Here is a 25,074-nt window from a genome sequence, read left to right as displayed (position 1 = left end):
AATCCATAGATGGGCATGTTTTTCAGAAGACTGGTATCAGAGGCCTGATTTCCTGCTGGGGTTTTCCAGGCCCTTTCTGATCTTTTGTTTTCCAAAGCCCAGGCGTCCATCCTCTTAAGAGGACAGGGGACCACATGGAAGCACATGACAACACACTACCTGCACAGAACTAGTTTATTCAGTGGTATGGGGAATGGAAAAAAACAACAACAACAAAACTCTACCATATTTACAGTAACAATCAAACTGTACAATCTGATGGTTAGTATCAAGTTAGCATCCAGCATCTTTGTATTTTTTTTTCTTTTTTAAATCAAGTCATCAGTAGTAAAAACCAGTTAAATTTTTAACCCTTTGCAGGAATTGCTGAGGAAAAGGGCAGAGGGCAGGAGGAGAATACATGGCAGAAAAACCAGAGGCCAGCCTTCCAGGTGAAGAACAGGAACACCTTTTCCTGCCCACAGCCTCTTTTTCTAGCCACCTGCTCCAGAAGGAAAGTCAGTGACAAGTCTGAAATACATGCTTAAAGGGAGACTCAAAATGAATAGCGATTGGCGAAACTGAGGGGAAGAAATGGAGCGAGGGGAAGGGCATTAGGCCCCAAAGCCAGGGCTGCTGGGTACATACCCAACCTGCGATGGCCACATCAGACCCCCTGGGACCGGACAGAAACCCATCCCAACACAAAAAGCAAATAAATAAAAAAAATATATTAACTCTCTCTTCACAGGGAGCTGGGGTAGAATAAGGGACAAAGAGGAACAGGACCTGGTCCTTTGAAGAAGAGAGCCAATTCCAAGAAGGGGTTAAAAATAGAACATGTCTCAGAGGCCACAGCAGGTCAGACAAAGTGGCATTTGTCTGATTTGGGGAGAGTGGGTGGGTGGACACCAGAACCCAGACTTCATATCTGTGCTTGAGGCCCTTTGGGCAATTGAGCCAGCTCTGTGCTTCCTCCTCCTCCCAATCCCACCCACATGACAGCAAAGAAGCGCAACTTAACACACGACTGGCCTTCCCCAGGTGCGGGTCAAGGGTCAGGCAGGAAAAATGAAGCACTTTGGGGTCAGCAAACTGAGCAAACACCTGGGCTACAGCACGTGGCCAGAGTCCAGGAAAAGGAGAGGGGCTGGGGCAGCCGGCCCCCGCCTGGGGACGCAGGCTCCCCTTAAAACGTGTTCATGCAGCATTTGGGGGTCCAGGGGCGATGAGTCCTTCTGCCCCTGGCCGGACAGGGCTTTTTCAGTTCCTGGGAGAGGCAGCAATGGGCGGATAAGGAACGCCCTTTGCCCTGACCCCTCACCAGCTGAGGCCTGCCCGGTGCAGCCTGCAGGGTCTGACGCCCCAGGTGCGTGTGGCTTTGTCCTTTCCTTTTGGTGATGGCAAATGAGGGGCAGGCCCCCTAAGAGTCCCTCTCCTCCCAGAGGCACAGCAGATGGGAAACTGAGGAGAGGCTGGGAAGCATCCTGGGAGGTCCTATCCTCTTTGGGAAGGGAAAGGGGAGTCAGTTTCCAGCGTATAAAAAAAATTAATCCCTGAAGTCATGAAGAGTGGAGATCCTTTTTAAATTCTTTTTTCCTCTTTTCTGAAAAACTTTGTCTTGGAGATGTTGGCCCCAGGGGTCCAAAGTGCAGTGAGGGGAATGGTGGGGAAGGGAGTTGGCACTAGATGGCCTTAGGTGCAAGGCCCAGGCTCCTCAGATGGACGTTTCCTCGCTGCTGCGGGCAGGCGGTGGGGAGCAGGGGCAGGATAAAGCACAAGACAGGAGTGGGGGCATGAGTGCAGCTGGGGAGGGGAAGGGAGCCTCGGGACGAAGGAACCACCGGCCCAGGGTTAATGCAGGAAGTTAAAGAAGAGAAATCTGGAGAGGCAGGAAAGGAGAGTGGCAGAGAAGGCAGACAGAGGGTTAGCTGGAGCAGGAGACAGAAGTTTCACCAGAAGGAAGAAACAGAAAAGCAGCCCCAGCTCCCCTCCACCCTTGCGCTGCTGCCCTGGGCTGGGCTGCACCATATAAAGCCCCAGGGGGGACTGCCACCACCCCCGGGTCACCATGGGGCACTTAGGAAGCTGGGCCATGCTCAGCCCCTCCGTCCTCTGGCTGTCAACCAGCTAGCCTGGGGAGGTGCAGAGGCAGCTCTACCCCAGCTGGGACCTCTGCAGTGGCACCCTGTCCCACCCTCCTGGCCCACTCACTCGGAGCCTGAAGAGTCCTCATCCACCGTGCCTGCCTTGATGCTCATGGCGATGGGCATTACACCGTTCAGCTGTTCCTGGAGACTCTGCCGGGGAGGTGGGCGGGGAGGGAGCCCACCCCGGCTGCCTTCGCTGGCTGAAGAACCCCGAGAAGAGCCCGTGCCGTGCTCCAGGGGAAGCCTCAGGAGGCTGCTCTTCTCACTGATGGTGGGAAGACACTTCTTCTTGAGGATGCCTGGGAGCCAGGAAGGCAGCACGATGAGATGCAGGAGGGAGGAACAGGGGTGTCTCAGAAAGCCCCAGAATCAGAGGGTACTGTGAAGCGTAAGGCTGCTGACCCAGGCGAAATGGCAGCTGGGGATGCCCCGCTCACCTTTGTGAGGCTGGGCAGAAGAGCCCGGAAGGGAGCCCAAGGACACATCCCGAGACAGGGCATCTCCATTTTCCCGTGGCCGTTCCTCGGGGGCCCCACTGCCACTGCTCTCCTTTGCTGTGGTTCCAAAGTCTCCTGGCCAGGGGGCCTTCCCAGGCCCTGGGCCCCCATCTGGCAGGAAAAGGAAATAGATGAGGCCTAGAAAGAGCAGACAGCTAGGAGAGCCACCACCCGACTCCTGCTTCCCAAGAAGCCCAAGCTTCTTGGGCTCCCACAGCCTCCCAAAGGCCACAGCCCTGGTGCTGGCCCACCCTTGGGGGTGCTGTGCAGGGGCAGTCTCTCCGCTCCAGGCCCCAGCAGGCTGTCCCAGCCCTGCTCGCCAGGGAAGGCGGCCTCCTCCTCCTCCTCTTCCTCCTCCTCGCTGTCTGATGAGTGAGTAGAGGCATAGGAGCCACTCTGGTCATCTTCCAGGGACAGGTCACTGTCAGAGTCCGTGTCAGGATCTGGGAGGTCAGGGAGGGATCACAGCCGGCCCACCTATCTCAGCCCACCCTCAGCAAAAGCCAGGCCCCTGCCCCACTGGGCAGCCAGGGCCTTCCATCCTCACCGTGCTGTTGGTCTTGACCTTCCAGGAAGAGGCCTCCTGGGTCCCCCATGCCTGGGGGAACTTGACCAGGGTTCAGGGTGGATTCTTCCCTAAGAAGAAGACAAGATCATGCTGAGGGGTCAGCTTGGCCCCTTGCCCAGCATCCTCTACTCTTCTCCCTCCTGGGATTCCCAGTTCCTGCCTATGTCCCTTACTGCTTCTAAGTCAAGCTGTCATCTGTGTTGGCCACAGTGTGCACTACTCAACTCCTAGCAGCTGGCTGTCCTGGGTCCAGCACACACAGCCAGTCCCTCCACTCCTCAGCCTTCCCACCTCCAGGGCTCACCTCAGCAAGAAGGGGATGTAGCTGGGCTGGCTCTTGCCTGAGCGGCTGGCACTGTGCAGGGAGCCAGCTGAGTCTCCATAGGGCTGGTACAGTCGCCCGTCTGCATAGGGGCTGGGGCAGTTGTAGGACTAGACAGGGGAAAGACAGATAGGTCAGTAAGAAGGGGGGCAGGTGGGGTAGTGACCCCAGGCTAGGAAGTGGAAGGGTGCAGGGAATTGGCCCCAGGTTCTACCTCCCACAAACTGGGTCTCACAGAGGAAGGCACCAAATCTCGGCTGCCCTCATATTGGAGTCTGACCCTGGCTACAGCTTTGCCGTAGCTGTGCAGCCCTGCTCACCCCAAGTACCCTGGACTTGCTGTATAAGGGCTTGTTGGTAAAAGGTAGCCCTGGGAATTATCTCCCGAGATCATCCCAGGAGACAAGAAATTTGCCAGAATTCACGAGATTCTCAGGTGTCTTCACTCCCTCCCCCAAGTCAAAAATCCTGTGTCCCCACCCCCCCCACCTCCCAGCCCACACATACTGCTTCACCTTCCCTTTCTCCTTCTACGAAGAGATAGAGACAAGGAAAAAGGATAGAGGGGCAAACAGTACAGAGAGCAGGCCCCTTGGGACTGCCTTTCCCTCCTTCCGTCAAGACCCCTCCACCTCTCTGGTCCCAGGCTCCCTCACCGAGGTCAGGGTGGACTTGGTGGTCAGAGCAGGGTCAGGGCTGGGTTTGCGGCTGCAGGCAAACTTGAGTGCTTTCCGGACCTCCTTGCTAAGCACCACGTAGGAGAGGAAGATGAAAGGGCCCTGGCAGACAGAGGTAGCAATAGTCTGGGCACATCCAAGCACCCTTCAACTGTGCTTCCTCCCCTCAATATGGGTTGGCCCAGGTACCTGGACACAATTGCAGGCGGCAAAGAGGTAGTGGAAGAGAAGGGTGTCACTGTTGACAGACAGCAGTGCCAGCAGCCACGAGGCACTCAGCAGCAGGAGGACAGCAAAGGAAGGCTGCAGGCCAGAGCTAGGGAGCACGGCAGTGGGTGAGCCTGGCCGGGAGGCCTCCTCGCCAATCCCCACCCTGTGTCCACACACCCCCATACTCACACAGGGCCTTTCTTCTCGAAGCCCTGCCGCTGGGCAGCACAGGAGGCCCGGGCTGCCAGGATGTACAGGAAGACACTCATCTGGGTAGGACAGAGAGGGGTGAGGAGACCAGAGGAAGAGACAGCTTCTGGCCCTCCCTGTGGGGCCTGGGAGACTTGGCTCTTCCTAAAGGGGATTCAGAGAATGCACTTGGCCAGCTCCACCCCAACTCACTTAACAGCACTTACCGAGACTGCAAAGGCCACAGGACCAGCGAAACTCCAGATGAGCGTGTCATAGATGGAGAGCCAGCAGAAGTCAGGGTTTCCATATCCTTCAGGGTCCAAGCCCACAGCTAGGCCTGGAGCAAGCAGACAGAGCAGGGGAAGGTGGTCAGGGTATAGAAAGTCATCCTGGCTCACAGGGCCAAAAATGGAGTATGCAGAAGGATGCTGTCCACACTGCTCTCCAGGAAAGGAAGCCAGCCCCGGCACAGGGGCCTCAAGACTGGGTTAAATCAGAGGGAAAAGTTTGAATAAGTTATCCTGGGGTACAGGTTCTCAGGGCCTGGGCTGTGGGTTGGGGGATGGAGGCTTAGGGCTATAGAACCTCCAGGAGAGCGGACAGGAATACCTGTGATGAAGGCAGGCACGCCCCAGCCCAGCATGTAGTAGAAGCGCATGGGGCCGGCATTGACGTCACGGACCTCTGTGAGTGCCCGGTACAGGTGCAAGGCCTCCAGCAGAGCCCAGGAAAAGGTGCAGAGGTACAGGAAGTGCAGCAGGATGGCAATGACTGTGCAAGCAAACTGAGGGCCAGGCCACCAGGTCAGTGACTAGGGCATAGCCAGTGCAGGGGTTCTGCCCAGGTCATGCAGCCAGGAGGGCTTGGTGTTGGGGCCTGCTTCAGGGGAAACCATGGGCCAGAGACAGGAACCTCGGGGATGCGGGGCATTCAGGAGGAACTAGAAAAGAGGAAACCATGGGCCAGAAACTGGGCTAGGCTGCAGAGTCAATGCTGCAGTGGGAGGGATCACCAGGGAGCCCGAGAGGACTGGAAGTTGTGGAAGTCTGTCTAAAGGGGAGGAGGGGCATCTTACAGGCAGGTCAGCCTGGTTGATTCCCAGGAGGAAGACCAGCTGAGCCAGGCCCAGGGCGGCTGTCAGGTTGCGTCGGATGCCATGCTGATTGGAGCGCAGGGCGCGAAGAAGGGTGAGGAAGAGGAAGGTGAGCAGCAGGGCAGCCAAGGTGACCCCTAGGGCCACATATGTCAGTGTCTTCAGGGGCAGGATCTCTCCATTCTGCAAGGCAGGAGGCAGGAGGCCAAGGCATTGAGGGAGGGCAGGGCCTGCACACCCAGCCCAGTATCTGGGCTCCCACCCCCAGCTCCACAGCTGCCAGTCATGGGTCCAACCTCCCGCCGGGACACGTCCATGAGCACAGCGAAGCTCGTCATGTGGTTGCACTGGCAGCTGACATGGCTCTCGTTGCGGAAGACAACCTCACAGCCTCGGGCTGACCAGCCACCCGTGCCACTGACCCTGTGTGAAAAAGGCCAGGTCAAGTCAAGAAAGGTGGGGACCTGGGGACCTGGGCTCTCAGCGTAAGGCCTTGGGGGTAGTGGCGGGGAGGCTCACAGGATAGAGTGGTTCCAGAAGACACAGATGGGCTTGGTCCGCTCCTCAGTCTCCAGCAGCCGGAACTGCACAGTGACTGGCTTGTCCAGGGCTCGAGGCAGGAGCTCCTCATCATCATGGACGCTGATGCTCACCACAGGGGTGTTGATGACTGGACGCTTGGGGACTCTGACACGGAGCAAACAGATGCACACTCACCCCAGCAGCCTTGTGACTGAGAGAGAGCCTCATCACCAGAAGATGTCCCACCCTTGGCCCCCTCAATGCCTCAGCTCTTACCTGCCTGTCCCCCACCCCCACCCGCCCTGTCCCCAGCTGCTCACCTCAGACTGCGCTTGTCTGGGTCGTAGTTGTGGGGCAGTAGCCCAGCCAGGGTGCGGTAGATGATGACGCTGGCCACAGCCTCTCCCTGGCTCAGCTCCGGGTGCCGCCGCTGCCGCCGTGCCAGCTCCTCAGGTTCCTGGGCCTCCCCAGGGCCAGCAGGCCTGACCACAGAGGTCATCTCTGGGAGCAGAACAGTGATACACTCAGCGGGGCCCTGAGCTGTGTGTAATCTGCATGGATGGCCTCGGCCCACCCTTGACACACACACGCGGCCCCCACTGACCTCTGAAGACAGACTCGGGTAGAATGACTGTCGTCTCTAGGTCTGGGGGCCGCTCTCCTCGCAGTGCTTCATAGCGGGGCAGCTTGGCCCCAGCAAAGTTCCCCTTGTCCAAGCGCACTACAGAGATGACTAGGGAGGGGAATGGTGACAGGTTGGACCCTGAGTCAGGCAGGCAAGCCCCCAGCATGGCTGCCCTCGAGGGAACTCTCTCCACAAACCCCCTCCTACCCCAGGCACCGGCCTCACCAATGTTGGGCGTGACAATGGTGAAGGGGCTTAGATAGGTGTGCCGCATGTTCTGGGCCAGGGCGCTGGCGTAGGCCTCGTAGTGCTGGAGCAGCCAGGCGGTGCCGCCCTCCGTCTGCTGTATCAGTTCCCAGTGCCGCTTGTTGGCTGCATCCAGAAGGGCGCTGCCCACTCGCAGCAGATTCTGGGGGTGGGCATGGTCATGGTGGCACGTGCTCACAGCCTACACCTGTCATCCTCACCACCAAGCCACTGCCTGGTGGCTAGAAGAGCCCTGTTCCCCACCCACTGTGCCCTCCCTAAGCGCTCCCCTCTGCCCCCACTCGGTTGCACTGCCTACTCTGGTCACCAGATGCTCCACCTCTGACTCTTCCTTCTCGCTGTCTAAATAGGAGCTCCCCAGCCCCTGCACCTCACTCTCCTGCATGCCCTGCCTGCCTCCCTGGAAGTGAGATACTGATTGCTCTCAGCTCTGGATGTGCATACCTCAGTGTGAGCAGTGTTCTCTGTGGCACCTGGATCTGATACAGCTTAGGAAGAGCTGCTCAGAATGTCCCACATGCTATACCAAGGCTTGGGCTCTCACTGAAGCCTCATGCCAGGAGGGAGCTCCCAAAGGTCAGGCAGGGAGGATCCCACCCCTCTGGCCCTGACATGGCCAGGAGCAGGCTCACTCACCATGACCCCCACCCAACGAGCCATCCCTACCTCTTCCAAGCCCCACCTCAGTGAAGTGCACATCCTGTGTGGCAGACAGCCCAAAGCCTCTCTGGGCACTCTCGTGAGCCAGCAGCCGTGTGGCCAGCTGGTAGGCCACTTTGACATCACTGCCAAAGTAGCCAGCGGTGTGCTGTGTAGCATTGCGCAGGAGCAGGGCCAGCCGCTGGGAGCGTCCTGAGTCCAGGCCTGATTCGTTCCGCTGCAGCCGCTCAGCCTGAATGGGAGCAGGTAGAGAGGCAGGGGGTCAATTTGGACTCTATAGAGTAAATGCGCCTCAGAGAGGGGGAAAATAGACTCTTCAGGTGGGGACCCCAGAAACAGAGGGACTAGGTTAGAAATCTCTTTCTCAAAGATGGGGGGGGTGGAGAAAAAAAGGAGGGAAAGGAGTTGGAGATGAGGGTGTCCACTTACGAGACCCTTCAACTCTGAGAAGGTGACTGACGTGCAGTTGAAGAGGTTTGGGGGCAGCCAGCCCCTGTGTTCATCACAGTGGCGCACAGCGGTCCCTGGGGGGGAAGAAGTCAAGAGGGCTGACCACAGGGAGACACAGAAGAAGCCCCTGACACCTGGCTGAGAAGTTCAGCTGGGGGGCCAGAGACAGAACGCAAACCAACTAGGGTCCTGCCCCCTGCAGCCCGGGTGGAAACAGGAAGACAGGTATAGGACATTAGAACCAAAATCTCTGCTGCAAGATCTGTCCAAGCAAGGGCTGTGGGAGCATGAGGCACATGGCCTCCTCAAACCCCAGCCATCACTGCTTCTCTCCAGCCATCACCTTACTCTCTGTCATTTTCTGCCTATGAATTCTGCTCATCACCAATCCAAGGGCCAGTGCCAGCCTCTATCCCTGGGCTGAGTTCCTGGAACAGCGCCCAACATTCCGAACTCTCAGACTGTCTGTCCTTCATGTGACACAGCTTCGGCACTAGACGGTGAGCTAAGGCTGGGAACTCTGTGAATCATCTTTGAATCTCTAGCACCCAGCACTGTGCCAAGGAGAACGAAGGCGTCTCGGTCCTTCTGTTCAGAGTCTAAGATGCAGTACTCCTAGGCAACCCTGGGAGAAGGGAGACAGTGAGCCAAGGAAAATGGGACATGGAGTCTCCAGGATCTGCAGGCCACAAAGTGGGGACCTAGGATCTTCAGCCAGGGGCTTCCTGATCTCCCCCCAGGGATGGTAGAGGCTAAGTCCTCAGTATCATATCTTGGGCCTCTAGCACCTACCAAAGGAGCCTTTAGGGCATGGGGCAGCAGCGGGCAGCCCAAAACGGGTGCGGGGCCACCAGATCCCAGCCTCGATAGCCCGTGGGCAGCTGTCATAATTCACTGCAGGGAAGAAAAGATAGTCACTAGGAGCAGCTCTCCCTTTGCAGCTCACCCATCCATCCCTCAGCATCTCCAGACCTGCAGCCAGCCCCACTCCTGTCCTCCCTAGGATGCAACCACCTGGCACAGAGGGTAGAGCTGCCCACCTGCCCCAAGAGCCCACCTTCACAGCCATTTGTAGTGACTTCAGCAAAAGGGTTGTCACAGCGATCACACTGGCGCCCGATGACACCAGGTTTGCATGGACACTGGCCGTCCTCAGGGTCACAGACTCGAGACAAAGAGCCCGTGGGGTAGCAGTCACACAGGAGGCAGGTGGGGCTGCCAGGAGGCCGGTAGTGATTCTCCTAGAAGGGAGGAAGGAAGAGGGAGGAGGGAAGAAGGGGGTGATGGCTCAGGCTCTTTCGTGGATGCACATAAACCTTTCAGTTGTGGCCCTCTGGAGGGAGACTCCGTGACCTCAGGTTTAAATATCCAAAATATTTAACCACTGGTCATGATTTGAAGTTGGACCCATATGCCAAGTAATCAGAAGAGCACAGCTGGCCCCAGGCTTATTGGAGAAATATTGGTCCTGGATCCCCCTGTGCCCCAGATGCCTGAGGACACATAGTCACTTGCCCTGGCTGTGACAGAAAAAGCCCTGATGGGCCTCAGCTCTCTATAGGAAAGTCCATCTGTACTGCCTCCCCGCCGGGGCCCAGGAGGTATAGAACAGACGCTAAGGCAGCCGCAGTGGAGGCTTGGTTGAGGCTGTCACCTTGCAGTGGCACTCGCCGCTTGTCTTGTTGCAGTCTGGGTCAAAGCCTTTGCTGACGTCACAGTTGCATGGGCCACATGTGGGGTGTCCCCACCAGCCACGGGGGCAAGGCTGGTCGATCCTGCAGAGAGGAGCCCAGGCAATTGTGAGGTCTCTTTGCAGCTCAGCCAGGCTTCTGGGGCTCTGAGGGACACACCATTGACAGGTAGCAGCCACAGAGAGTTGTTGTTGCATGCCTGACCCACTTACCTGGTCTCACAGTATGGCCCAAGGTAATTTGGGGGACATTCACAGGTGTAGCCATGGGGAGCACTAGGTTTGCGGGTACACACAGACTGGTGCTCACAAGGGTTCAGGTCACACACATTAGTACAGTTGTCACCATAGTAACCTGGGACAAGAAAGACCAGAAAGGTTCAATCCCTCCCCTTCCCTAGCACTATCATCTGTCCAACTCACTTTCAGCCACTTCCTTCTACTCTGAGCATCATACCAGCTGGCTATGGCTATGGAGTGTAGGCAATAAAGGCTCAGAGAGGTGATGTGAATGGTCCCAGGTCACACAGGAAAGCCAGTGAGACTCCAGGCACCTGCCAATCTGCCCCATTTCCTGGGATCCCTCACATACCTGGATCACAGCTGCAGGAATAGCTATCCCAGTCATTGCTGCAGTAGCTGTTAGCAGGACACGGGTTGGAGTCACAGGGGTCTGGCAAGCTACATCCTGGTTCCACGTTGATGCTCTCCCCACGGCTGGGATCAAGACTGCTGGCACCCTCGGGCATCTCACTTACCCGCACACCCTGGGGGGAAGAGGCAGAGGTCATTTGACCCTCCGTGGAGCGGGGCTCTGTGTGGCCATGGGGGTGAGAGGGCAGGGGATGAGGCTCACCTGCAAACAGCCCCGGAAGCCTCGGGCCACACCACTGGCAGGCCCAGGGACTCCCCCGACTGTAATGTTGCTCAGGTGCAGCCCATGAAGGCGGGGGCCCAGGTTTCCCTCTGCCCTCTGTTGCCCGTAGTCGAAGGACAGGATGGCATGGCCAGGGCCCCCGCTGGCTCCCAGTGACAGCTGTGTGTGGTGCCAGTCACCATCATTGGCCCGACCTGGCTCCAGACGGAGGGACGAGGCCTGAAGCCCTGTGCCCTCCACACTCAACACCACGTGGCCCTCTCGAAGCTGGCACAGGAAGACAGAAAGCAGGGTCAGCACACAGACTTAACTGGCTCTCCTAGTGGTCCACTGTTCCCCGTCCTGCTGCCCCGCTGTGGCCACAGCAAAAGAAAGAGCATCTATTTCCCTCAAGCCCCATAGATGGCAGCACTGGCCCACAAACTGACACACTATCTCTTCATTTGCCCAAAGAGAAGACCTTGCTCAGTCATCTCTATGCAGTCCCCTCGGAGGCCTGGGCCCGCCCTCCTTCTCCCATAGCGCCCACGGTCACCTGTAGAGTAATGGTGCTGCGTCCCCTGGTGACAGCCTGTAGCAGGACGCCATTGGCCTGGCGTGTGCGGAACATGAGACTGAGGTGCCAAGGCTGAGAGATGGGCAGTGAGAGGCCGTGCCAGGCCACAAGGCTGTTGCCCAGGAAGAGCTGGGGATTGGCCATTTCTGGGAAGGAGGAGGAAGGTAGACTCTGAAAGGTGGGACAGTGGAGTGCCGCAGGGGGTATGATGCTCGGAGGTGATGGCTCCAGGAGAGGCAGGGCACTGGTGCCCACTCCCTAGTCAGCCCCGCCCTCCAGAACAGGTACCTGCCTTGGGCCCGCCCCAGGCTGTGCCCAGGCCTGCCTCTGACTGGGCTCTTTGTCTCCTATGCTACCCTCTCAGGGCTCTGCCCAAACATGCTCTTCCACCCACAGCCAAGCTCGCTGCGCCCTTCCCGGTGCCTGCTCCGACCCTGCCAGTGATCCCAGACTGCTGACGGCACGCAGCCCCGGCCTCTGATGGCTGCTCCTCTCCTACCCTGGGCACAGCTCTTGCCCCCGAAGCCCAGGGGACACTCGCAGCTGAACGCATCCCACTGGTTCACGCAGGTGCCCCCATTGTGGCAAGTGTTGCTGTCACACACGTTCTTCTTGGTGGGGCATCCTGGAATGGAGAGAAGGGGACTCAGCAACCCCAGACTGGGGCTCCAATGAAAAAAAACCTGTGGCAACATCTGGAGGGGCCTTTAAAACCTATAGAAGCTGATTCCCCCACGCCAGACACGGCCCCTCCTCCCTGCACTGGGCTCCCAGCCTAGCTCACGCCCCCAGACCCCCATACCAGGCACAGTGCCATTGTTGGCAATGAAGTCGGCCATGTCTACGTGCCGGCTGTCCACTTGCAAGTTCTTCATGCAGCCCACAAAGTGCCGCATTCGGACAGGGAAGCTCTCAGGCAGGTCGGGCACCCCACCCAGCAGCAGGGGCCCTGTCAGATCCAGAGACCTAGGGGAACAAAATGGTGGTGACATGAAGGCGGGTTGGAGCTTCTGGCTCTTCTCTTTCCCTGTGCCCTGTCACCAGGCCAGAGAGGAAGGCCTTGGGCAGGAGGCCAGGGGAAGGAGCCATTCCAACCTGGAGCGAGCTTGCTCATAGGACCCCTTCCCACACAGCCCCAGAAGGGCTTGCTCTAATTCCCCATATTGATACCAGCTCTCACGGGCTGAGCAAGGGCTAAGGGATGCAAGGCAAGGGGGTGCCACATCAGGCTTGGTTCCTACACTGGAGTCCCATAAAAGCCCATCTCTTGACCTGCACTCCCAGCCCATCCTGCACCTCGCCCTCAACACATCCCCTGGCCCTTTCCCCTGCTTACTTCTTGCTGCCACCCTGGGTGCCCTGAGCAGCACAGGAGTAGTTGCCCAGTATAGCTCCAAAGCGCAGAGCCACTCCTGTATCACAGCCATCCACAGACACCACAGCCACCTTCTGTTCAGATGGGCCTTGCGGGAGCCCCGTCTGGCCCAACAGTGGCTGTAGACAGGGAAGGACAGAGAAAGGAAGCAGTGGGCAAGGAGCCCATTAGGATCATAGGCCAGGCACAAAGACACACGGGCACACTTTCACACATCTGTGTGAACCTACACACACACATACACACACACACACACACACACACACACACACAGCACTGCCCAGTGGAATGGGAACATCCTAGCAAGGTGGCATGTTCCCACCCTCTCCCTCCCTCTTAGACAAAAGCACCATACCAGCCCCACCCACTGTAGGCAGTGCCACCCAGATCTAGATGGGCACATGAGCCAAGAACAGAGCCCTTCAACTCCTCTCTCCCCATCCCACACCCACCTTATTATAGTACTTCAGCTGCACCGTGTGCCACTGGCCATCACTGACCCCTCCAGGTACAAATGGTGACACGGTGGTGGTCGACTCTCCTGGGGAAAGGACCAGGTAAGCTGGGACACCACAAGAGAGCTAGGAATGGCAGGGGTGGGGTGTGCCCAGGATTGGGGCTGGGCCTGTGAGACATGGGGCCTTAGGGAGATGGGCAAGGACATGGGGCAATGAGGATCACCTGCAGAGAAGGTGAGTTGAACCTGCTCCTGAATCACCTCAAGGGCCACAAAGTCATGCTTCTCATTGAAGCGCCCATTGTACAACAGCAGCCCGTTGCGCTCCTTAGTGGCAAACCTGTGCAGGATTTGGGGACAGGGGCAGGGAATGGGGCATCCACCTGGATGCCAGCACCTCAACCACCTAACTAGCATATGATCCCACCCAGTACTCTCCAGAGGGTCGACGCCTGGCCAAGACTGTGAGCCATGGGGCCACAATGTGGAAGGTGAGCCCAAACAAGACCCCTGGCTCCTCACCCTGGAGAGTGACAGGCACTGGAAAGCCTGCTGGCAAGGTGTACAGGCAACTGCCAGTGAAGGCGGCCTCTGCCAGCAACCTGCTCTAAGCACTCCTGCTGCCTGACTTTCATTTCATCCACAGGACAGGAGGTTCTCCAGACTCACACTGCACCCCAATGTCCCCATGGCCCAGCCACTCACGAGAGGGCCAGGGTGAAGTGGAAGCGCTGGCGCAGGCCACGGAAGGTGATAAAGGAGCGGGCAGGGAAGCTGCGCGTGGTCACCCGGCAGTAGGGCTTCTCGAAGTCCCCAGATGGGCAGTCACACTTGAAACCGCCCACTAGCAGGTTGACACAGGTACCCCCATTCTTGCAGACACCTGGGGTGCAACGGCCTGAGCGGGCACTCACCTCACAGTGCTCACCTGGGCAAGAGGAAGGGCAGGGTGAGTACCAAGTCCCTGAGGATGGGGAGGGAATCTGGGCTTCTTCCCCCCACTAATATTTCCCACAACCTTCCACAGCCCCTCACAATACTCCCAAACTCTCCTGCACATGCCCACTTCCTCTCCTGCACCCATCTTCCCTGAGATCTATGATACCCCAGCCCTTCCTGACTGCTGCTTGGCCCACCATGCCCTTCCCACCACAGCTCCAAGCACAGCTCCCCTGCAAGTTCCCTGAAACTCCCAGTCCCTTCCCCACTCCTGCTGGGTTTCACTGGCACAGGCCACTAGGCCCCTGGTCCTTAGGCCAAGATCCTAGCAGCCTTTGGTGTCATCTGTGGGGCAAGCTTGGGGATACTCGGGCCCCTGCAGGGGTACATGTGCAATGAGGGGAAGAACCTGAAGGACAACATGAGGGCTGTGTCCCCTCACTTTCTCCCTTCCTCCCACTGGTGCTTTTGTCCCTGTCAGGCACTGAGATCAGTTTCTTTCCCTGGGGATGGGACTAGGCTTCTGCTTGGATTTGTTTGAGTTATGGGGTGGGGCAGGTCGGGGAGGGAAGCTGGGTACTTCCCGGGGAACAGAGAAGATAATTACCACCCTGAGCCCTGGGGTCCAGACTAAGGACCCCTGTGCACTCGCAACACCAAGTGTAGGGGCCTGAGCCATGGGAAAGATCAGGATTCAGTGGAGGAACTGAAAATTCCAACATCAGATGGGAAAATCCACCCTTCTCTCCCTCCCCATTCCCAGATTCTAGAGATAGGTTCTCAGCTCCTGTGCCTAGTGACTGGCTCTTGTTTCCATGGAAACTGTTGTTCCCTAGTCTAAGCACCCCCCTCCCCATCCTCCTGGACAAAGACTCCCCTCCCCTCCTCTGAGCACTCCCCTCCCCTCCCCCCACCCCTAGCAGTAACAGAGTCAAGTCTGGCAAGTTCTGAGCAAGAGGATGCAGCAGGGAAGGCAGGAGGCAGAGCCAGTAGGCATGGCTTGGAGGATGGGAGGAGGCCTGGGCATCTGAAAAGGAAGGGGAGCAAGGTGCATCCTAAGAAGAATCAGGAGCCTGTGAGGAGGGGTCAGGGACACAGAGCAGAGGCAGTGAGCAGCCTGGGGAGAGGCCAGAGGAGGATGTGGTAAAGACCTCAGTTCACAGTCCCACAGGGAGACAACAGTGGAGCCATTGTGCCCAGGCCACATAGGTGCAATGTCCTTCTAGAACACCCCTCACTCCAAACCCATCCAGCTTCTCAGCTCCTCCCGACCTGCCGCTCCAGGAGTGGCCCGGTAGGAAAGTGCTTGCTATACAGCTCAGGAAGGCAACTCACTCAGCAGAGGGGGAGACGGGAGGGTAGGCCAGTCTCATCTCTAACTGAGCTGTACCTGGAGCAAGTCACCCCTTCTCAGTCAACACTACCCACAAGACAGTTCTTTTCTGTATGTCAAATTAATTGAATTAATCCTCACGACCAACTTTTGACCTAAGTAGATTTTTTTTTTTTTATCTCCATTCTAAATTACTGAAGCCCAGAGAAGTAAGTAACTTGCCCATAGTCACACAGCTATGAGCGGCAAAGCTGGAATACAAAGCCAAGAGCAACGCTGACCTGTCTTTACATGTGTGGGAATGGGTGTGCATGCGTGGGTGTGAGTGTGTGCATGCACAGTGAGAGAAGGGCTCCTCAGTCTGTCTTCCACAAGAGGCTGTTGTGTGCGATTTATGAATGCCTAGTGTTACTGTACCTTACTCCTGAAAGGAATGAGACAGGCCCCCATCATTAGCCTGATTTGTGCTTGCAACTTGGCGTCAGCCCTTCAGGGCCACCCCCACGGGTCCCTCCCTTGGCTCACCCGTGTAGCCCTCACGGCAGAGGCAGGTGTAGCCTCCCTCACGGCTGCGGCAACGCCCGTGGGGACCGCAGGGGCGCGAGTAGCAGAGGTCCACCTCCGTCTCACAGTAGTCTCCGGTGAAGCCTGGTGGGCAACGGCAGCGCAGGCCCCCGACCGGGTGGATGGGCCGAAAGAGCACGGAGGAGGAGGCGATGAAGGGCGCCGAGGAGTCGAAGCGCAGGACCGACACGCAGCGCATGTAGTTCTCACAGGGCTCGCGCAGGCAGATGTTGTCGTCGAAGGGCAGCACGCGCTGCGCCGAGATGGCCGTCAGCAGGCTGCGATTGAGGTACAGGCGCTCCTGCAGGTCTTCGGAGGGCAGAAAGGGCGGCCCACCCCCGGGTCCCGGTGGCTGGCCCACTGACAGGCTCACGTTGAGGATGTGGCCACCGGGGGCGTCGGTGTCCCGCTGCACGTTGAAGACCACCACGTGGTCCGGGGGCGTGGCCAACGTGGCGGCCACCGCTTGAATGAAGAGGCCCAGCAGTGGTGACAGGAAGCGCTCGGGCGACATGTCTTCCAGGCGCAACGTGATACTGTGTGTGAGCATCTCATCTGTGATAATGGTGACGCGCAGTGCACACTGGGCTGTCACGCTGTGAACGCCATCTGTAAAAGGCCACACGGGTCAGCACCCAGGCTTGGAATCGGGTTGGGGAGGGCAGAGGTGCCCAGCCCAGACTAACCCCCTGGCCCTGGGCAGTAGAGTTGGGTAGGCCCTGTGCAGTAAGTAGCAACAGGAGGTGGGAGCAAAGGGGATGAGAATCCGGCTTGCACGTTCTGGGGCCAAGAAGAGGCCTCCTTTTCTAAGGGCCATAAAGGTGCCCAGTGAACGCTTGTGGGTAGACACTTCTTGAGAGATAAGCTCCCATAGGTACTTAAGGAGATGAGACTTTCAGAAGGCCTCTTTGCATATTTTCGCAATATCTGCTATTGTGAGGCATGGCACACCTTTTTTTTTTTTTTGTGGGGGTGTGTGCTGAGGATTGAACCCAAAGATGCTTTACCACTGAGCTACATCCTCAATTCTTTTTAATTTTTATTTTGAGATAAATAGAATCTTGCTAAACTGCCCACCTTGAACTTTGCAATCCTCCTATGTTGACCTCCTATGTGTGTACCACTGTGACATGGCACACCTTTTATGTTTGTACATCAGTCCCTGATGGAGCCATGAGTCCTCCTCCCTTATATCAACTCTGGGCTTCCTTGCACAGGAACTTTGTCTTTTGCTTACTTCTGTACAGGATCCAGAATATTATGACACCCACAAAAACCATCTCCTCTTGTCCTCATCCTGTACATCTCAACATTACCATACCCCTGGCCCTGGCTGTGCTCCCCGCTCTCCCACTGAAGCAGGTAGGGAGTGGGAGGTGAACTGGGTCAGTGGGCCACCAGGTCCCCCTCCCACTGAGCCCCATGGCTGCTTGGGCACAAGCCCGCTATTCCCATGGCAACACCCCACACAAAGCATTCTTCCCGCCCAGTTCTCTGAGCTGCTTGCGGGTAGCCTGGGGATCCCACCCCAGGAAATCCAGCTGAGCCACCTTAACTGGTGACAGCACCACCCACTGCTTTTTGCTGGAGACAGGATGAATGAGGGTGGGGATCTGGACAGAGATGGAAAAGCCTGGGCAGCTTCCACCTGGAGACTCTAAAGTCCCATTAGGCTGGTCTTTCCTCTGGCTCTGGGGCCTCTAACTACCCTTCACCAACTTGGATCACCATATTGCACCCAAACACCTGCCTGCCATTTCCCCAAGGTGACACACTCACTTATAAACAGCTAAGTACTAACACTCATTGGTATATCACTCTACCCACACCTGAAGCCCAGAAATACCATACGCACCTGAATGTGCACATACATGGGAATGGATTTTATTTTGCTCAAAAATGAAAGATGGGGTCATGGGGAAGGAGAAATGGTTTGGCAGGGCTATAAGGGCTATTCAGATTTTTGTTTAGTGTAATGCCTTACACGTGTAGGTGTTCAGTAAACACTAAGATGCTGATGAGAATCTATTCAGTCTCTACAGTGAAGAAAGTTCTTCAAAACACGACAGGAGAGGCTCAACTAGATATGGAAAAGGATGCCCAAGCAGGAATGAGGTGGGAGCCAGTGTTTCTGGGTGGGATGGGAGTAGGAGAGGGATATGGGAATAGATTCTGTGTCTATGTCACACCTCCTGGAGGTGACTGATTACCCTGGCAGCTCAGTTGAGCTGGGGCAGGCTGAAGGCAGACACCCATCTCATTGTGTCCTCAGCCATTACCTACCTGCCCTCCAGCCTCATTGCCATGGTCCACCTGCTCTCACTATCAAGTCTGCTGTCATCATTTGCTGCTGCTCTTCCAGAAGCTACTCCCCAGGTTTCCCTTCCTACCTAGTCTATCCAGACATCAGTCCTGAGTCCTCAAGTCTTCCAGCCTGCCCTGAGAGATCACCTGCTCCAGGAAGCCTGCCCCTACTTATGATCAAGCTCCACTTGCCTCCCTCTTTCAGATTCCCCTGTCCTAAAACTGGTACCGGGCTCTGATGCACCTGCCCAGTGGTTCCCAGATGGAACATTCCCTGCAAAGCAAACTGACACAACACCCAGTGCTCCTAACTCAACTAGTGGAAGAGAGGGGGCAGTCAAGGCCAATGAGCAAGAGAAGCCATACTGCCCCTCAGCCCTGGGAACAAACACTTCTCTCTGTGTCCCCCTCTGCCATCCCAGGCCCCTCCTGTGCCCTTCTCTCAGCATGTCTCTGTTGCTTCCCATCTGGTCCACCATCTGTGACCACCTGCCCCCTCTGTTATTGTCCCTATCCCAGCAATCAACCCACTGTTCTCTCCTTCTTCTTTGTCTCTTTCCTCTGCCTTGACCTGGGTCACCCCTCAGGTGCAAAAGCAGGGTGGAAACAAGGATAGAGGGTGCATTGCCTGAACTGTCCTGGACAGAAAAGAAAGAGTTGATAGACTCTGACTCAGGAAACACCACCTGGGCCTAGCGCTCAGCCAGCCGCCCCTGGGCAGGTGCCAGAATCAGACTTCCAGCCTCTCTTCTCCTGGCAGATGTGCCAGTAAAGGCTGCGGCCTGGAGGGGCTCTGCGGGTCTGAGGGCTGAGCAGACCATAGGCAGGAGCTCCTGTGTGTCCCAGCAGAGGAAAGAAGCAGCGGGGAAAGTTCAGGCTCCAAGGGAGACATCTAGCCCAAGTTGGAGCAGCTGCAGCCACAGGGAAGAAGAGGGGGAAGACAGCAGCATAAACAGACACCAAACAGGGAAGACAAAGCCCCAGGAAAGAAGCCAGCAGTGGAGAGAGTAGGAGAGAAGGAGAGAGACACACAGGAGCTAGGGAGAGGATAACAGAGAGGCAGTGCTGAAGGGCCGCATGGGCAGGGTGGGAAAGAAGGGAGAGACAAAGAACAGAGAGAGAAAACAAAGGGGCAGTGGGAGTCAGCTCCCCCCACCCAGCCTCCTGAACTTTGGAGTTGCCTTGGTGACTGCCTCCAAGGGTCAGGGCTGAGGGGGGAGGGTGGGGCTGGGACTGAAGGGCCAGTCCCAGCTGCCCAGGGGCTGCCCTGGCCTTCCCCTGTAGTCTAGAGGAACTGCCCTGGTGAGAAACCACATGCTGAGCAGGGGCTGCCTCTGCCCCATCCCTTAGTGTCTAGCCACACTCAGGGGATGGTGGCGGGGTAGAGGACCAGACCAGGAGCCCCTTCCTTTCCACCCCCTTCCTACTGCCACAGATGAGGCTGGCCCCCCCTTCCTCCTCCTGGAGCAGAAACTGAAGCTTCAGGAGACACAGAGCCTGGTCCACATCCTCTGAAAGCTCCCACACCTGCTCCCTGTGGCCACCTGAGGGGTGGGGTGGGCAGCAGCTGTCCAGCAAGGAGCATGAACGGGGAGGGGGCCTGAAGCCACACCCTGACTCCATGCTTCTTACAGATGGTGGGAATGGGGGCCTGCCAGGCTCTTCTGTTCTTCCTTTCCTGTGTGTCTGAAGGCTGTCTGGAGTGGGGTGCCCTGACCAATCCCTGGGTGTATAACTAACACTGGGCCTCCCATGAGGATCTCAGCTGTTCCCAGCCTCGCAGAGGCACTCAGCAACCTGAGTCTGGTCTCCTCCTTGCCTTTCACCCCCACAGCTGACAGAAAGCACAGAACATGGTCACCCACCCATCCAGCTCTCCTCCCCCAACCCTGCTATCCAGGGAGTCTGCAGGCTGAGCGCTTGACCAAGCAGCAGGAATGCCCAGTCTGGGTCCTGGCCAGGCTCCCACGCCCCTGGGACTCTGTTCTCTCCCCACCAGAACAGGCCCTGGGGGTCTCTGCCCTCAGAGCCCAACAGAATGAGTCCTGCCTCATCCTGATTCCCATACCCCATCCCCTGAGCCTGGGCTGGTCATGGCCATCGGGGAAGACTGGCACCCTAAAAACAGTCTATGCGGAGGCAAGGGAGCCCCGGAGGCCTTAGCCTGCCCCTGGTTTCATTGTAACCCCTCCCCCAAGCCAGACCCCCAACCAGGGACTCTGACAGTGGGGTCTGTTTGGACAGAGACAATGAGCTTTGGCCTCACTTCCTGCGGGAGCTCTGAAGGGGGAGCCAGGCCAGGCTCTTTCTGCCTGGAGGAAAAGAATGCACTAGACAAAGTCCACGTCAGCCCATTTTGTGGCTCAGCCGGGAGCCAGAAGGGGCCAGAAGAGGACCGCAGGGTCCTGACCCCTCGGCAGCCACCCAGTGCCCCTGGGTCCTCTGCTCTGCCAGAGGCTGTATGAGATCACAAGAACATGCTGTGGGACATGGAGGGGTGCTGAGGGCCTGCTTGCCTCTCTTCTCCTGGCCAGGGTCCTCCCCACCCCTCCCCCAGATCTCCTGGCCTCCCAGTCTTCCACGCGCCTTTTTTCACAATTCTTGGCAGCCACAGCCAGGGCAGCCTCACAACACTTCCCCCAGCACGTCACAGGCTGGTAGGCAGGGGGCAGCCAACCGAAGCAGCCCAGCCCAGCCTCGGGCAGCAGGCGGGGCCTGCACCAGCTGCCAGGATTCCTAGGGCTTCTTCCCAAGCTGGTTCTTGCCCTCTCACCCTCTGGGCCAGCCACCAGGCAGGTGGGTCAACAGTTCCTCCTTGGATGGCTCTCTACCTCCCGTGGTTGCCTGGGACCTCTGGTGGGCCACCTCCCACCCCAACACCACTTTGGGCCCCTCCTTACCTGACACCAACACGCTCATGATGGCCTCCAGAGGCCGGTTGTTATCCAGTGCCCGGCTCAGCCTCAGCTCTCCCGTGGAAGCGTTGAGTAGGACCAAGCTGAGTTCATTTCCCCGCTCAAAGCTGTAAGTCAGGCTGTCCGAGATGTCAGGGTCATGAGCAGGCACTCGGCCAATGGCACCCCCAGGGAAGCTGCTCGAGCGGTTGGTGACATAGTTGTTGAAAAGGATTTCAAAGTTGCCCAGCACTGGTGGGTTATCATTGCGGTCAAGGAGGCGGACATGGACAGTAGCCCTGCTCACCAGTGGAGCTGATGTGGCCTGGATGACCAGGACGTATTCAGGCCGGTCCTCGTAGTCTAAGTCCACCAGGGCAGTCAGCTCCCCAGAAAAAATATCCAACTGGAAGACCTCAGGGATGTTACCCTCCACAATCTGGTACATGATCTGTGCATTGGTGCCTTCATCAGGGTCAGTGGCCGTGACACGGGCCACGGCCAGCCCAATGGGGCTGTTCTCTTCCACAAACACATCAAACTCATCCTGCTCAAAGACAGGTGGATTGTCGTTCACATCTAACACAGTGACTGTCACTTCCATGGGTGTGCGGGCTGGGGGCATCCCCTTGTCCACTGCATATGCTCGTAAGATGTACTGGGCCACATTCTCACGATCTAGCCTGCGCAGTGTTCTCACTATGCCTGAAGTGGACTCTACAATAAAGTCACCATCTCCATCATCACCTCCTTGGAAGGTATAGAATACCCGGCCATTAAGACCAGAGTCACGATCAGTGGCTGAGATCTGCAGGACACTGGTGAAAGGGGGCACATCCTCATAGACACTGCCCTGATAGGAATCCCGGAGGAACTGAGGAGCATTGTCATTCACGTCATTCACCAGAATCTCCAGGTAGGTGGTGTCAGACTTCTGGGGAATGCCATTGTCCCGAGCAGTGATGGCCAAGGTATAAGACACCTGGTCTTCATAGTCTAGTTCAGCCTGGGTGGTGACAGCCCCTGTGTCTGCATCAATACGGAACTGGGGGATGCTGTCCTCCATAAAGTAGGTAATACGGGCATTCTCACCTGTGTCCTCGTCTGTAGCACTGATCAGCACCACCGTGGTGCCTGCTGGCCGGTCCTCATTAACATTCACTGTATAGTGGGAGCTCTGAAAGACCGGACGATGGGTGTTGGCATCAGTGACATTCACCACAATCTGTGCTGTATCCTGCCTTGTGCCATCAGAGGCAGTAACAGCCAACACATACTGCCTCTCAAGTTTGTAGTCCAGTGGCAAGGCGAGGGACACCAGCCCACCGCCACTCTGACTGGTGATGGAGAAGCGGTTGCGGGTGTTACCGCTGGTGATCTGGTATGTGATGACACTATGAGCATCTCGGTCCACAGCTGACACAGTCACTACACTGGTGCCCACAGCTGCATCCTCATTGAGCCGAACTGTGTACTCTGGCTGGGTAAAGGTTGGGTTGTTATCGTTGACGTCCAGGATGGTTACACTGACACTGGCTGAGGCAGTGAGTGCTGGGATGCCATGGTCTCGGGCTTCTACCCCAAAGCTATAGAAATCAACTTCCTCCCGGTCCAGTTCAGCAGCCACAGAGATCCAGCCTGTGCCATTGTTGATGGTGAAAGGGAAGTCATGCCCAACTCCAGCAAGGCGGTACTCCAGGCGGGCATTGTCACCAGCATCAGCATCAATTGCCTGGACATGGAGAACCAAGTAGCCTAAGGGGACACTCTCCAGGACAGTAGCTTGGAAAGGGGTGCTGACAAAGATAGGGGCATTATCATTAATATCCAGGACTTGCACTGTTACCAGGCCAGAGACATTAGACAGTGGGGGCCGACCCCCATCCTGTGCCCGCACCCGTAGAGTATACTCTTTGGTTGTCTCATAGTCAAGAGGACTCACCACATCCAGGGCCCCAGTCTGGGCATCCAGATAAAACTGTCCCCGAGCATTGCCACTCATGATGCTATAGTGCACCAGGGCATTGCTACCCTTGTCCCGGTCCGAGGCTGTGACACGGAGTACTGGTGCCCCTGGGGTCACATCCTCTCGCACCTGGACCACATAACGCTTCTCACTAAACTGAGGGGCATTGTCATTGTCATCCTCCACAGACAGAAAAACAGTGGCTGTGGCACTCCGTGGACCTGGGTCCCGACCCTGGTCAGTTGCTTCCACTGTCAGCTTGTAGGACTCCACCTCTTCCCGATCCACTGGGCCACGGGTGCGGATCACACCAGATCGAGGGTCAATTTCAAAGACTTCCGAAGGGCTGCCCCCAGGCCCCTCCAGCAGGCGGTACAGAATATTGGCATTGGGGGGAGCATCACCATCCGTGGCCCTGACAGTGAGCACCTCATAGCCAACCTCCAGGTTCTCCCTGAGGCTCTCCTTGTACTCCTGCTGCTCAAAAACAGGGTCATGGTCATTGGTGTCAGTCACCAAAATGGTGAGTGTAGCCAGGGCACTCCTTCGAGGCATACCATGATCCTGTGCAGTGACCCTGAAGACATGGGTACTCTTGGTCTCCCGATCCAGCTCCTCTGCTGTGGTGACAGCACCAGTGATTGGGTCCAAGGAGAAGAAATGGTTGGAGCGGCTATCAAAGAGGGCATCCATGGTGTACTCCAGCCGACCTGCCTCTCCCTCATCTGGATCGATGGCACGGAGTGATGCAACAGAGGTTCCCGCTGGCTGGTTCTCAGGCACTGTGGCCTGATAGCTGGGGGGTTGGAACTGAGGTGCTGTATTTACATTCCTTTTTCGCCGTCCACCCATGGACTCCTCTGGTGACCCTTCCCCTGTCCTGAGCCCTGGGACCTGTGCCAGCTTGCAAGACTGACATTTCAACTGTGGAGCCTTTAAGCAAGGGTGCTCCTGAGGCAGGGTCAACTTGCCCTGTGGAGAAAGGTGGCCTCCAATGCCCAGGAGGCGACAGCTCCAGGGGCAGCCTTCAGGGGCTGGTGGAAGGGGGATATGGGCGCCAGATTCTGGACACCAGACCCTCAGGCCATCGTGGTGGGGCACCAGGTGGCCAGTCAGCTCGATGCCCGCATCTCTGCAGCGGCTGGTGTAGAGCCAGAGGTTCGAGGCTGAAGCTGGACAGAGCCAGCCCACGGGGGCGCAGGCCCCCGAGGAGCCTCGTCCCCCAGACCCGAGAGAACGACAGGGCCCCACTTGGTCTCCCAGTAGTGGTGGCAGCGGCAGCAGCAACAGCAGCAGCAGCAGCAGCAGCGGCAGCGGCAGCGGCAGCGGCAGCGGCGGCGTTGGGAGGGGGACGCTGGCAGCCCGGGTCCGCATCTCTCCCTGCTCCCGGCCGGCCGGGTCAACAGCGGCGGCGGCTCCTCCTCCGGCTCCTGCCGGCCCCGCCGCGCCTCATGCCCAGGCCGGGGCACCGGTCCCCGGGGGCCACCTGTGCGCCCCGCGGGGCCTTCGCCTAGATGGCTCGGCGGGGCCCCGCGCTGCGCCCTCCGATGCGCCCGGGCTCACACCGCTCCGGGAGCCAGACCCGTTCTCGGGTCACCCCAACCACCGCAGGCTCACGCCGCGCTTCCACCTGCGTTCCAGACACTCGCACCTGCGCCCGCGGGTCCCGAAGCGCCCCGGGCCCGGCCAACCCCGGCGGGTTCCGGAGCCCCAGGGTGTCCCCTCCGCCCGCGGGGGATCGCCCACCTGCGCCCACGGAGCTGCGAGCCCGGCCCCCGGCCCGGCCCCGGTCGCCACCGACGGCCCTCTGCCGTCCGCTCGCGACCCGCGTCCCCGCCGAGGCTGCTGCCTGTCGCCGCGGCCCCGGGCCCAGCCCCGCGTTCCCTCGCCTCCCCGGCGGGCGGGCG

General features: G+C 57.9%; 1 protein-coding gene across 5 annotated transcripts; it reads right to left on the bottom strand.

The window, feature by feature from the left end:
- Positions 1-156: 156 nt before the first annotated feature.
- Celsr2 (cadherin EGF LAG seven-pass G-type receptor 2) lies at positions 157-25,074 on the bottom strand. Of its 5 annotated transcripts, none has more exons than XM_013364135.4 (34): positions 21,208-25,073; positions 15,965-16,612; positions 13,873-14,095; positions 13,392-13,507; positions 13,163-13,251; positions 12,672-12,829; positions 12,138-12,301; positions 11,835-11,960; positions 11,315-11,481; positions 10,759-11,046; positions 10,495-10,669; positions 10,116-10,257; positions 9,867-9,987; positions 9,270-9,453; positions 9,005-9,106; positions 8,192-8,286; positions 7,785-7,994; positions 7,061-7,244; positions 6,815-6,943; positions 6,531-6,711; positions 6,208-6,375; positions 5,985-6,111; positions 5,671-5,871; positions 5,205-5,379; positions 4,820-4,932; positions 4,593-4,672; positions 4,383-4,509; positions 4,173-4,295; positions 3,499-3,626; positions 3,174-3,262; positions 2,878-3,069; positions 2,567-2,737; positions 2,194-2,428; positions 157-1,861 (listed from the first exon to the last, which is right to left on the bottom strand). In XM_013364135.4, the coding sequence occupies exons 1-34, from the start codon at positions 24,539-24,541 to the stop codon at positions 1,834-1,836; spliced, it is 8,793 nt and encodes a 2,930-aa protein (XP_013219589.3). In that variant the 5' UTR covers positions 24,542-25,073; the 3' UTR covers positions 157-1,833. The 5 variants fall into 5 exon arrangements, with proteins under 5 accessions (XP_013219589.3, XP_077883059.1, XP_077883060.1 ...); XM_078026933.1 differs by having other exon boundaries at positions 157-1,718; XM_078026934.1 differs by having other exon boundaries at positions 157-1,715.

The sequence above is a fragment of the Ictidomys tridecemlineatus genome, chromosome 11 (assembly GCF_052094955.1).
Source record: "Ictidomys tridecemlineatus isolate mIctTri1 chromosome 11, mIctTri1.hap1, whole genome shotgun sequence".
Taxonomy (NCBI): Eukaryota; Metazoa; Chordata; class Mammalia; order Rodentia; family Sciuridae; genus Ictidomys; species Ictidomys tridecemlineatus.
This window is presented reverse-complemented; position numbering and strand designations above follow the sequence as displayed.

What these genes read in the sequence shown, in the direction of transcription:
- Celsr2 (XM_013364135.4), bottom strand. Translation starts at nt 24,541, where the DNA reads ATGCGGACCCGGGCTGCCAGCGTCCCCCTCCCAACGCCGCCGCTGCCG. An exon ending in TCAACTCACCTTCTCTGCAG is followed by an intron (nt 13,252 to 13,391) that starts GTGATCCTCATT and finishes TCCTTTCCCCAG; the next exon opens with GAGAGTCGACCACCACCGTG. An exon ending in TTCGAGAAGAAAGGCCCTGT is followed by an intron (nt 4,510 to 4,592) that starts GTGAGTATGGGG and finishes CGTGCTCCCTAG; the next exon opens with CTCTGGCCTGCAGCCTTCCT.